The 13,880-nt window shown below is 41.8% G+C and overlaps 1 protein-coding gene across 3 annotated transcripts in view; it reads right to left on the bottom strand.

Moving 5' to 3' along the window:
• The window catches only part of LOC137384651 (uncharacterized), a 134,222-nt gene that overhangs the window by 108,969 nt on the left and 11,373 nt on the right, over positions 1–13,880 (bottom strand). For 2 of the 3 annotated variants that reach the window (XM_068058846.1, XM_068058847.1), the window contains exons 3-5: positions 12,116–12,300; positions 10,802–10,990; positions 162–255 (exon numbers count right to left, since the gene is read on the bottom strand). In XM_068058846.1, coding sequence (XP_067914947.1) covers positions 162–255; positions 10,802–10,990; positions 12,116–12,300 — 468 coding nt within the window. The remainder of the gene's footprint in view (positions 1–161; positions 256–10,801; positions 10,991–12,115; positions 12,301–13,880) is intronic. The other variant, XM_068058848.1, reaches the window with a different exon arrangement.

Raw genomic sequence — 13,880 nt, 5'->3', positions numbered from 1 at the left:
TGTGCATATTAGCTGCCATGTTTCCTACATTATAACAGTGACTATATTACAAAATACTTAATTGGCTGTAAAGCTTTGGGATGTCCTGAGGTGAAAGGTGCTATAGAAATTTGAGCTCTTTACTTCCTTTTATAAGTTTTCTGCCATTCAAAAATGCTGACCTGGCAATGATTTTCCTGCTGCCTATCCAGCTTATGTCTCAGCTGCTGAACTGTGCACTGAAGCTCCATGTTCTGCTTGTGTTCCATCTCGTACCTACACAAGACCAGGTAAATACACATTTTAAAATCACGCCAAGTATTTAGAGATGTATCCAAACTTTCAGAGACACACCAAACATATCGGGAGTTCTCCTGGCCAACTTTTATGCCACAACCAACACCATTAAAACAGATTAACTTGTCATTCAGCTTGCCACTGTGTTATGACCAAGGCGGCAGGAATGCACTGTTTATTCTCGTCCCAATTCTCCACAGGTCTCAACGTATATTTTAAATTTTCCCACTTACTAATACAGTCAATCATATACTCTATTTTTCCCAGAATAGAACACACTAGCCAGGTTTCTTTAATGAATAACAAAATTATCAGTTTATTATAAAATAAGTCTTAACTACTAATGAAGTAAAGCATAAACACACATTTGAATTTTAAAGTCCCTTTTTTTTTACTTTAACCCCTCACACTCACACACACACACACACGCATAAACTGGTTAACCACAAAAATAAAAGGGAGTTTTTAAATTCAGAGCTCTGTTACAAACCAAAAATTAAACACTTGGCCTATAACTTCATTCCTGAAGAAAACAGCAGGTGAAATATATTGTGTTCCAAAACTGGCATACAGTCTAAGTTCCAAGTACATGTAGAAAGATCATTGAGATCTTTTAGAACAGTTCTTTTCAGGCGTCGTTGAGAAGTAATTTAGCAGGCTTTTCTTCGAAGACAGGAGACAAGATGAATTGACATAGTGGACTTCTGAGGGTCTTTTAGAGATGCTGGAAAGCGAGCTGGGTTGTGGCTTTTTTCCTTCCCTCACTTCTTCAGCAGCAGGCTAACTTTATCAGCTGCTCACTTCAGAAGGTAAAAAACACTGACACTATAACCAAAGCTTGTGAGTTTTCTGCTCTCTCAGGTGTGCTCTGCTGCTCCTGGCTTGTCCACTCAAGGGGCGCCTGTCACTTCTCTGCCCACATCTTCCCCTGTTACCAGGATTTCTGTTCTATTTTTAACTTGAGTCATGTGACAACCAGTAAACATTGTTGCCAAACCAGATCTTTCAGTGTCCCCTTGATGACTCTCTTGAAAAAAAACTGGTCCAACATTTATTCAGTTTGACTATGAATTCCTCAAAAAATATTTTAACAAAAACAAGGATCACTTCCATAACGGTGGAAGTGTTATGGATCTTGCTGTGTGCAGATTGGCTGCTGTCTTTCTTAAATTACTCCACAGTTACCAGACCAGTAGTTACTATGGGCCAAAGACCGATGAGATTTTTCAGTCACATTGAGGTCTAAATTTAGCATTGTTGTGCCCGTCTTATAGGCTTGAAACAGATACATCAATATCCAATTTAGCAAAGCAGAGACCACTGCCTCATCTGCACAGACATTCTGGTTACTGCTAAATTGCTACTGGCCTTTCTTTAGATGGCTGTGCCAGTCACCTGAGAGGAATACAGTGCTTATTTCAATATTGAAATGAGTTTCCTGCGCTCATTCAGACACAGACTCTTAAATTTGTCTGCTCCCGTTGAAGTTTGCGATGTGCAAGGTCCAGCTGAATTTTTGAGTCTTGACCAGCCTAACCAGCAATCCTAGAAGGACTTACCGATCCTTAAAAGTTGGAGACCACTTTTGGGGATAGATATTGCTGTCAGGTCACTTGTCTCACTGGCAACGCCACCAAAGGCGCCTAAAAAGAAACAGCCCTTAGTATTTAGCAATGGGACCCCAACACCTGCAATGATTGGGCACAGGTCATCTCGTTGTAATCCACTACCAGCCTGCTTTTTAAATATGTGTGCAAAATACATGTCTATTGCAGATTGTGTGGTTACTGTCACTGAACGTATCTGAATTCTTCCACATTTACAGTTCATTATAAGGTTTTAGTCCTTTAATTTGCATAAGTAATATTGACTCTTCAACAATTTAGTCTGGGAAATTACAACATGAGTTGTATTTAAAGTGAAAATAACTTTAAAGAGTTATTTGCACGAAAGAAAACAAGGAAATTGCAGGTATTTTGTAATAAAGGGAAAGGCTGAGCAGGAAATTAACTCAGAGCAGTCCACATAAATTATTGATGCAAATGATGCTTTAGCGTTATCTCTATTTAAATATAAATTTGTGCACTTTTAAAATCTCTTTTTGATTGTAAAATGTGACAAGGTTATGCAGTGTGGATTAATCAATATTAAACTGCAACAAAACCTCATCAGGTACATGTTTAATTATTATAGCCTTTGAGAAAACAGGTGTTTAAACAACTTCACGTCAAGCACTGTGTTGCAAAATCAAAAGCAACACTTATTTCACATTTAAGCAAATAGCAACTGTCAGCAAAGGAATCAATAATATACATCATTGGATGTACAGAGCAATAATACTACAACTCATCCTCTTAATATAGCCCGGCATCAGGGAATATGTGTGACCAGTCGATATGAAGGCCAAGTAAGAAACAACAATAACTTACATTTATATAGTGTCTTTAATACATAAACATGTCCCAAGCAGCTACACAGAGGAATAATCCCCAAAAAAATAGTTTCTGGGTCAAATAAAGGAGATATTAGGATGGATCACCAAAAGCTTCGTCAAAGAGATGAGTTTTAAGGAGGGTCTTAAAGAGGAAGATGAAATTTGAGAGGCGGAAGGTTTAGAAAGGGTGTTCTGGAGTGTGGGCCATGGCTGCCAGTTTCTCAACATCTCCATCAGGTTGGCCTGTGGATCCTCCACTTCTTCCTTGAATGTAGGCTCAATCTGTTCCCATCCACCACCACCCTGCTCCACCTGAACTTGGTCTCACATTGAACAACGCCTCCTTTGATTCTACTCACTTCTTCCAAATAAAAGGTGTTGCAATGGGAACCCATATGGAGCCTAGCTATGCCTGACTATTTGTGGGATATGTGTAATATTCTTTGTTCTAGTCTTACTCAGGTCCCCTCCCTCATTTCTCTTTCCAGTACACTGATGACCATACACTGCCTGCTCTTCCCCCAAATGGAAAATTTCATCAACTTCGCCCAAATTTCCGCCCTTCCCTCACCTTCACATGGTCCATCGTTGGCTCTTCCCCTCCTTGATGTCTCTATCTTCATTTCTAGGGATAGGCTGTCAACCAATATCAGCCATAGGTCCAGTGACTCCCACAGCTACCTTGACCACATTTCTTCCCATCCGCTTCTTGTAATGACTCAATTCCATTCTCCCAGTTTCTCCGTCTCCATTACATCTGTTCTGACCTTGCCACCTTCCATACCAGTGCTTTTAATATGTCTTCCTGTTTCCTCTACCAAGGATTCCCCTCTACTGTGGTTGACAGGGTCTTTAACCATATTCATCCCGTTGCTTGCATTTCTGCCTCACCCCTTCCCCATCTCCCTCCCAGAACCACAAATGTGTTCCCCTTGTCCTCACCTTCCATCTCACCAACCTTCACATTCAACAGGTAATACTCTACCATTTCTGCCACCTCCAGCATGATTCCACTACCAAATGCATTTCCCCCTCCTCCTTCAGCATTCTGCCCATTCCCTCTTCAATCTTCTATCAGCCATAGCCAACCACCACCCCCACCCCATCCCACAGCACCTTACAATGCAAGTGCAAGAGATGCAATACCTGCCCTTCCCACTGTCCAGGACCCCAGACACTTCTTTCAGTTCAGTATACTGTTTTTACTCTTCAGGATGTGGTCTCCTTCACATGCAGATTGGTGATCACTTTGCTGAACACCTCCATTTGCTCAGTAAACATGACCCCAAGTTTCTGGTTGCCTGCCATTTTAATTATTAATCCCATTCCCTTTCTGGTCTCCACCTCCTACACAGTTCTAATGAAGCTCAGAGTAAGTTGAGGAACAGCACCTCCTCTTTTGCTTACTTTACAGCCTTCCAGACACAACATGGAGTTCAACAATTTCAGATTATAACCTCTGCTCTCATTTTTTCAGACAGCAGGTTCGGGTAATGGTTCTGCTGTTGCCATTTACACCTCCTATGAACCCATATTTTGTTTCTTTACTGGCCCTATTACCACCCCCTGTTGCCTTGCATCATCGTTCCTTTTGTCATTTAATCTCTCCTGGCTTCCAACCCATCACAGACCTTCCCTTTTGTTCTTTCATCCCCTCCCCCCTTTCTTTGCCTCTATACTTGCTTAAAACCTGTTATATCTCTAACTTTTCCCAGTTCTGATGAAAGGTCACTGACCTGAAATGTTAACTCTGTTTTTCTCTCTCCACAGAGACTACCTGACCTGTTGAGTGTTTCCAGCATTTTATCTTCTCTGTTTCTCTGTTTTAACTTTGCTTGTTCTGGAATTTGGTCTGGACATTATCAGTGATTAACTCCAGTGAAGTGAAATGTATGAACATCCCCATAATCACATGTATTGTTTAGTTTAAGGATACTCTCTAGTTACTATCAGGTATGGGATCAACACTGGTCGTTAATCAGTCAACAACCACAAACAGATTCAGAAAGATATACAGTGTTAAAGAGAACTTTTGATTACCAGGATAATATGGCCAGTTTCAAACAACTACAACTGGAAGAAATGCTCTAAGAAATGTCTTTCTAATTGGATGACAGGGCTTGAAACTAGAAAAGATGTTTACACAGAATCATATCACCATGGTGACATGAAGTATTCCAGACAGTTTGGAGATTTCAGATACTTCAGTAAAAATCCTCCAAACATCAAATATCTTCCAGAATAATTAATATGACCTGTCAACATTATCGTGGAATTCTCAGCTGGAATATTAGTTTACAGTATTTCTGGGCAGCGTTAATCCGCATTTTCACTACCTGTATTCACTGAAAGTTCATTTACAACAAACTCAGACAGTAGCAGAGATCCCGCTGCTCTGAGAGAGGCTTCTCAGTGTCATACATGGTTTTGCTAAGGTTAAATTGTGGACGAAATGGATACTGGATCTGAAATAAGACTTAATGCTGGGATATCATGTCCAGTCACTTTAAATAAATGCTTAGACGCACTTATAAAGAAACGTGCTGACAAATTTGTGCTAACAGCTGATTGTAAAGTGGGTGATAAAACTTTCTCTTGTTATGTAAATCCTGAATAATTAAATTGTCGTTTACATAGACATCGTCTTGTCATCAGCCTGTATATCATCAGCTGTCCTGATGGCATTTCTTCACTTCCAAAACAGAACAGTCTGGGAACCAAACATCCAGTCAGCCACTGCTGGTTAATTCCATAACAGTCATCTGACCATAGCCAGTTTTGTCCAATGTTGGTCTTGTTGATGATGGCGTGACTTTGATACATTAAATAGCATTGCCTCGTTCCAATGGGCCAAGTTAGGGATTAAGCTGGATATTCTGTCTTCCTTTGAAACCAAAGTTCTACTGAGGTTCTGAAGCAAATGTTACCGAGCTATGCCAATGCTAAATCGACTTCGTAGTGCAACTAGAGAGAGTCTGGAGACACAAAATGGGGTCTGGGGTGTGCATCGAGCCCTGAGGCAGGCTAATGAATTGCTTATTGATTGCAGTTCTTGGTGGAAACAACTTCAACTTCTGAGATTTTTAACCATCTTTCAACTTATGCGAATACTCTTTGCTATATAGCATGTAATTCTTTTCCATGGATATATCCCAAAATGTAACAGTCTTGATCCTCTTTTTTCCTGCTCTTTGTAGCATGGAAATAAGCATTCCCAAAAGACAGGAAAATTGGCTTTTTTTGCTTATGGTGTTTGGGGAGAAAAAATTTGTCTAGCGATAGCTGTACATTTCCTAGGGAGTGGCCAACCATTGTTTCCATGTTACTGCTTTACCAGAAACTATTCAGGTCAATTGTTTGCTTAGTTCATCGAATTTATTTCCTGAAAAGTTACAGACTTGTGTTAGACACTTATGTCTGAATTTCCTGAGCAGTTCCCATTCTGTAAATTTGATGGAAGTGTGGCAGAAACCCCTTTTTTCATGTCTAAATGAGATTTCCTCCACACTTCTGGGACAGATATGGCAGTGGAGTGGAACCAGCTCCTAGGAAATTGTATTCTTACCTGAGTTATGTCTGGTGTGGCAACCAAACAGCTTAACAGAAAATCAAGAGACTCTGTTCACCCCTTTTTTATTTGAATAGTAATGAATGAGGCTGATTGTCTGATGAATGAAAAAAGACCACCTATTCTTCAGAAAGAATGTGCTCTTTGACGGTGCAGAAGAATTGCAGAAAAACTTATGGATTTTGTATGTTTCCCCAGATTCTTTCTTCAGCTGACAGTTTTTGGCTGAGAAAGTCTAGAAAAGCTCCATTCAGACCATTCCTTTCACCCATAAGATTGCAAGTTTATTTACATTCATAGGAGGGTCAAATTTGGCACCTTTTTTGTGAATGCAAATTGTGCTTTGGGAGGAAGCCCAAGACATAACATTCATTCGTTTTTAAATAGTTCAATGTCTGATGAGCAGATATCACTTGTAATTTCATGTGAAATCTAGATAAATGTTTTGGCATATAGAGGTCATGTAACACTGATTATAGGCACATAAGTATCCAGCTTGCCTGCAAACAGCTAGTTACAGAAGAATAAGGAACCAGGAAGATGACTAGAATAATCATTGGTCAAGATTGGTGAAATTCAAGCAGGGCATCTTGGGGTGTGTTTTATGTTGTAAGGAATGGTAAAGGTGCGTGGGATAGGGTTAGTCATGGCTCAGTTGGCAATGCTTTTGCCTCTGTGTTAGAAGATTGTGGGTTCAAGTCCCACTACAGAAATCTTAGCACATGATCCAGGCTGACACTCCCAGTGCAGTATTGAGGGGATGCTGCACAGTTGGATATGCCTTCTTTCAAATGCGATGTTTAAAATGTGGCCTAGTCTGCTTTCTCAGCTGGTTGGAAAAGATCCCACAGCACTATGTGATGAAAAGCAGTGGAATTCTCCATGGTCACCTGGAAAATATTTATCCCTCAACAAACATTATTTAAAAAGATGGTCTGGTCATACAGCACATTGCTGTTTGTGGGATATTGATGTGCACAAATTGGCTGCTGCATTTCCCTCCAGTACAACAGTGACTACACTTCAAAATTACTTTATTGGCTTTGAAGTGTTTTTGGACATCCTGAGGTGGTGAAAGGCGCTATATAAATGCTAGTCTTTATTTTTCTACAGATTACAAAGGAGTAGATTTTGAATTGACCAGTTGAGTGTAAAACCACTGTTATGGATCTGCAATTTGTAATCAAAAGCTTTTCTCAAAACAGTGGGTTGTAACGGTATACCAAGATCATTGTGGATGGTGAACTTGGTGATGATACTTGGAATAATATTCAGTTAAATATTAGACTTGGAAGCTACCCAAATTGTTAGCTGAAAATCTACCCCAATGAGTGCCGACTGTCAGATTCAAGGCCTCCTGAGCCACAGTACAGAATAAGTGCAATATAAAACTCCCCATGCTATTATATTTCTTACACCTGTCATCGTCTGGTCTCTGAATGCATCTTCCAAGTAAAAGGCCAAACAAGTGGCAAAAAGGGAGGAGCTCTATGGACTGTCCAGCCAATTGAAAAACAGATCAGTGCTATGGCATGCCTGGCCAATGGAAGGGCCAGTCTATGATATGAAGTGGGTTGGCAATAAAAGGCTGGGCTATGGACAGTCCAGTATGAGATTCAAAGAACAAAGAACAGTACAGCACAGGAACAGGCCATTCGGCCCTCCAAGCCTGCGCCGATCTTGATGCCTGCCTAAACTAACACCTTCTGCACTTCCGGGGCCCATATCCCTCTATTCCCTTCCTATTCATATATTTGTCAAGATGTCTCTTAAACGTCGTTATCGTACCTGCTTCCACCACCTCCCCCGGCAGCAAGTTCCAGGCACTCACCACCCTCTGTGTAAAAAATTTGCCTCGCACATCCCCTCTAAACTTTGCCCCTCGCACCTTAAACCTATGTCCCCTAGTAACTGACTCTTCCACCCTGGGAAAAAACTTCTGACTATCCACTCTGTCCATGCCGCTCATAACTTTGTAAACCTCTGTCATGTCGCCCCTCCACCTCCGTCGTTCCAGTGAAAACAATCCAAGTTTTTCCAACCTCTCCTCATAGCTAATGCCCTCCAGACCAGGCAACATCCTGGTAAACCTCCTCTGTACCCTCTCCAAAGCCCCTCCACGTCCTTCTGGTAGTGTGGCGACCAGAATTGCACGTAGTATTTACATATATATACATATATATATAATACATTCACCAAATATATTTCATTCACAGCCCGTCCTACCAATGTGATGACTGGATTCATTAATATTGACAAACTCAGCACTGCAATTATGGGCTGAATTTATGCGAAAGAGAGGTAGGAAGAAGGAAAGATGGCACGAAAAATAAAAATAAACATTCTAGCTTCATTTAAAGGCCGAGGTAAGCTTAAGACGTCTTAGAGCTGGTTTTCGTCTGCTTTGTGCTCAGTAAGCTCCGTTATCAGGCACAAAGTAAAGGATAAAGGAACATAGACACATGGGGTTGATATTAATCTGTATGCCCTGGTATGACCAGGTGAGGAAGGGGTGTAGGGCTTCCCTCTCAGCCTTTTCCTGGACCTGGCCGTAACAGGGTTTAACTTTTAAAACACAGTTTTTTTAGCTTCCCCTTCAGTGAGTCCTTGCTCACTGCTCTCTAATTGTAATTGTAAAGAAATCAACCAGACAGGTTTTCTCAGATTTAAACAAGAAAGGTGTAAGTTTATTAACCTTAATACTCAAAGAAACCTTAACCTTAAAACTACTAAGAATACACGACACGACCACGCTAGCATGCATAAGCGATAAACACACACGCAAATAGATACAGAGGAGGAGAAAGAATTAAAGTTTGAAGTAGTAGATGGAAATTCAGTTACTGGTTTTGGGTTGGATGTAAAGTCTTTGATAGAAGTTAAGTCTTGCAGTTCTCATTGGGTTCCAGTGCACACTTTCAAACTTGTTTCGCTTGTCTTCTGTCTTGAGGCTTAAGTTACTTCCGTGGGTCCCTGGAACTTTGCGTGAGAGAGAGCGAGAGAGAGAGAGACAGAGAGAGGTGTGCTCTCTTCTTGAAGTTCAATTGCAGTCTGTTTCAAAAACTGTTCTGTGAGCACAATTCAATTAACTCCAGGTTGACTAGCAGGTTAGTCATGTGACTAGCTTTTTGCTTAAGACAGCCTCGCCTGTGAGGTTTGTGGATTCCTCACAGCTTACCAGACACTCTCAGTGGGGAGGTGAGGTGGGGGGGGGGGGCAGGGTTGGAATGCTGGCTCTTACACATTCAATTACTCTCAATGTCTCTTGATCATCACTATTGACAAAACCCATCTGGCTAATTGAATCCGGGAGTACTCCCATTATCTCTCCATGCAACTGTCTTTTAGGATGCAAATGTACAGCCATGTTTTCAGCCACTGTTCTGTGGTCTTTTTAAACAAGTTTGCTCAATGTCCAGTAACAGTTCAAAAATAATGTTCCATATGACGAAATTAATATGTTTCATTTTGGCAGGTGTGGTTTCCGTCACAGCCCCGAGTGTGAATTATCACCTGTTTGGAATGCTGGAAAAATATTTCAGGCAGAGAGGATCGTTCAGCATTAACAGAGTCCACCTGATTTTCTTTGAGTTAACTTATTGGGGTGAAGTTCTTTGGGATCTGTTATGATTGTGCCTTCCTCCTCACTTGGCTTGCTATTCTGCACACCACCCAGGTGACGCCTTCAGCTAAGTCGTACAAAGGAAAGTAATTCCGTGATGCCGGATCTGCGGCCCTCACTACACCCTCCACACCACCTCCGTGGTTTCTCCTGAGTGGGTGTGGAGGAGTTTTGAACAGGCGCTAACATTGAGGTCACGTTAAAAGACCTGAGCTTAAAACCAAGCTGAGTGTCCCCCATTCTCCTGGTCAACACTTAGCCCTTACCCAACATAACCAAAACCGATTAACTGGTTATTATCATATTGCTGTATGTGGGTCCTAGCTGTGCACAAATCGGTTGTAACATTTCCCACATATCAACAGTGACTACACTTCTGAAGTACTTCATTGATTATAAAGCACTTTGGGACGTCCTGACGTCATATAAGGTGTTATATAAATGCAAGTCTTTTTTTTTCTTATATGAGGTAGGAGTATTTTAGCAGAATCTGCTGCCCCAAGATCATGGGAGATCTGACTGGGGCCTTGGAGCTACCTGTTGAAGCCATGCAAAGGTAAGTACCTACATTGGCAAGTGGAGGAAGAGGAGGTTCAGGGCTAGAGACAGCAGCCAGAAGGCCCTGCTCCTGACTACTATTACTGCTGCTGCAGGTCTCTCAAAAATTGGATTCTGGTCCCATTTCCAGGCAGAAAAGGCCATTCAAGAGCCGAGGGCCTAGTAAAATAAGCTGAAACCAGAAATATCGGTGGTTGTGGAATGAAGTCAGGCAGAGTGCACATTGGATGGGAGGAGGGTGGTGGAAAATTGGGCCCATTTTGTTTAATTTAATTTGTACTATACAGAAATACATAAATATGTATCCTATCTGTTTAAATATTTTAGAGAAATATAATCTTACTTCTTCTGGACTTCTGCAAGGCAACTGCGTACTCTCTCAAGCTCGCGACGGAGTTCCTCCACCTCGGCATTAGGGTTTGATGCATTGTTCATCAGTTCCCTGAGCTCTGCTTCCTTCTGACACAGCATTAACTCCATACCTTTTTTCTCTTCCTCCTTCTGCAACACTGCTGTGTTGAGTGCCAGTATGCTACACCAAAAACAGAACACATTGGTACCATTACACTATCCCGACAGGTACTCCTGTATATTAATGCTGTCTGATCTCATCTGTTCAGCAAATGTGCATTTTGCCTCGAGCAATATAGTTTTCTCATTCATGCTCGGCATGTGGGCGCTATTGGCATAGTCGACATTTATTGCCCATCCCTCATTCCCTGCATCTGTGTGACTTGCTAGGAAACTTGAGAGCAGTTAAATCACATTAGTGGGGGACTGGAGTCACCTATAGACCTAGAGTGGGTAAGGGTGCCTGGTTTCCTTCCAATAGGACACTGACGAACCGGTTGGGGTACTACAACAATCTGACAGTTTCCTGGTCACTTTTACCAATAACTGCTTTTTATTTCCAGATTTTCAAAAACTGATTTCAAATTCTCAAACAGCCATCCCATCTGCGGATGGGATGTAAGTTTGTATGCTTTGGGCCTGGAATAGTGTAGCAAATAAAACAAGGCCACTATAATACTTTTGACAGAGTGAATTAAAATATTAAACTAATTAATTAATTATACATGCAGTAAGTCTGGATGGCATTCTTCATATTACGAATATTGAGCTGATTTGGGAAATGGAGATTTTTCCCATAAAAATAACACAAACCACTTTAAACCTTCTCTGTTACCAACTTGAGCACCAGAAACGCTAACCTGTGAGCCAGACAGACATAGGACATCGATTTTTAGGTACCAATGGGTAGCCCGTGAGTGGCACCAATTGCCTCTCTACTCCATCCCAGCCCCCTAGCCCCTTCCCAATGTCCAACTCAGCTCCGCAGAGGAACTGCAACATTTTCACCCCTCCCCCGGATCAGCGAGCTGCCGGTAAGTGCTGGTTCATTGCCGGCGGCTCACCAATGGAATGTAAATGAGGCCGGGCTGTCGAAACAGTTCAAGCCCATTGCTGAGGACATGGGCAAGCAGATTAATATTCACCTAAAGCAAAACGTGCCCCCAATAATTCAGCTTTTGTAAAATATTTGCAAAGCCAGTTCACTTCCTATAATAACTAAGTTTTAACTTAGTCATCCAGGTTTGGCTATTCTGGTAATTACTTTTCCTCTTATTTCTTCATTTATACACTAAAAGCTATTAACCTGTCCCTGAATTCGGCAATCAGTTGTGAATTTTTGAGGTTGCTCATTTCAATCTGCATTCTTTCTTTGCAGTTCTGCTCTAGCTGATCATGTAGAGATTGGATTTCTTTGTTATACATATTGCGAGCAGCTACCATCTCCTCTTCCAGTTCTTGAATCCGTTTCAGATCATTACAATTATCAGGCTGGACAAAAGGGAAAATAATATGCCATTAGTAAACCAAGCACATTGAGCATTGAGATTTAGCACCCAACTTTTAATCCTTGGGGAGTGGGCAACACTGTAAATTTAAAATTCTCATCCTTGTGTTCAAATCCCTCTATGGCCTCTCCCCTCCCTATCTCTGTAACCTCCTCCCTACAACGCTCTTGAGATATCTGTGCTTCTCCAGTCCTGACTTCTTGTGCATCCCCAATTTTAATTGCTCCACCATTGCCAACTGTGTCTACAGCGGTCTATCCCCTGTTACAACCGGATGAGGAAGGGGTCTCAGGTTCCCCTCTTGCCCCTTTCCTGGTTTGGCCGTAACAAGGTTTATCTTAAAAACACAGTGATTTTAGCTTACCACCTCAGTGAGTCCTTGCTCACTGCTCTCTAATTATAATTGCAAATGAACCAATCAGACAGGTTCTCTTAGGTTTAAACAAGAAAGATGTAAGTTTATTAGCCTTATCACTCTAACGCGGGTAAAACTTCTAAAGTATGTGATGCAATCATGCTCGCATGCATATGAGAGAAACATACATATAAATAGATACACAGGGGAAGAAAGAATTGGGGGGGGGGGGCGGTTGAAATAGAATTGGCAAAAAACTGAATTCATTTACTGTCTTTTATCTTTGATGTAAAGTCCTTGGTTGAGGTTGCGGTCTTGGAGTTCTCGCTGGTGCCCAGTGCACACTTTCAGACTTACTTCTCTGGTACCAGAAGGCCGAAGAGAGGTTTCAATTGTCTTCTCAGTGGTTGCTGTAAAGTTCTGTAGTCTTGAGGCTTACGCTGCCACTGTGGCTTTCCTGGCACTTTGCTGGAGAGCGAGACAGAGGGAGGGAGACCTTCCTTCTCCTTTCTGTTCAAATCACTGTCTGATTCCTTTCTGTGCGGCACAATTCAAAACAGTCCCCAGTCTGGCCAGCAAGTAGGTCATAGTGGGGAGGTGGTGGCGTAGTGGTATTGTCACCGGACTAGTAACCCAGAGATGCAGGTTATTGCTCTGGGGACATGGGTTTGAATCCCACCACAACAGAAGGTGGAATTTGAATTCAATTAATAAATCTGGAATTTAAAAAAAAAAGCTAGTCTAATGATGGCCATGAAACAGTTGTCGATTGTTGTAAAAGCCATCTGGTTCACTAATGTCCTTTTGGGAAGGAAATCTGCTGTCCTTACCTGGTCTGGCCTACATGTGACTCCAGACCCACAGCAATGTGGTTAACTCTTACATGTCCTCTGAAATGGTCTAGCAAGCCACTCAGTTGTATCTAACTGCTAGCACTGTGTACCTACCCACATAGACTACAGCAGTTCAAGAAGGCAGCTCACCACCACCTTCTCAAGGGCAATTAGTAATGGGCAATAAATGCTGGCCTGGCCAGCAACGCCCACATCCCATGAATGAATTTAAAAAAAAATGTGACCATCTCTTTGTTTGAAACAGCAGCTTCTTGAGGTGGGGTGGTGGTGGAGGTTGCTGGACTTCAGAGCTTTCTAGTCACACTCGGTGGGGGTGGGGTTCTGGCTCTTACACAGTCAAGATGTGGATCATCA

The sequence above is a fragment of the Heterodontus francisci genome, chromosome 27 (genome assembly GCF_036365525.1).
Source record: "Heterodontus francisci isolate sHetFra1 chromosome 27, sHetFra1.hap1, whole genome shotgun sequence".
Lineage (NCBI taxonomy): Eukaryota > Metazoa > Chordata > Chondrichthyes > Heterodontiformes > Heterodontidae > Heterodontus > Heterodontus francisci.
The sequence above is the reverse complement of the archived record's forward strand: the minus strand, read 5'-3'. Positions and strand labels throughout refer to the sequence as shown.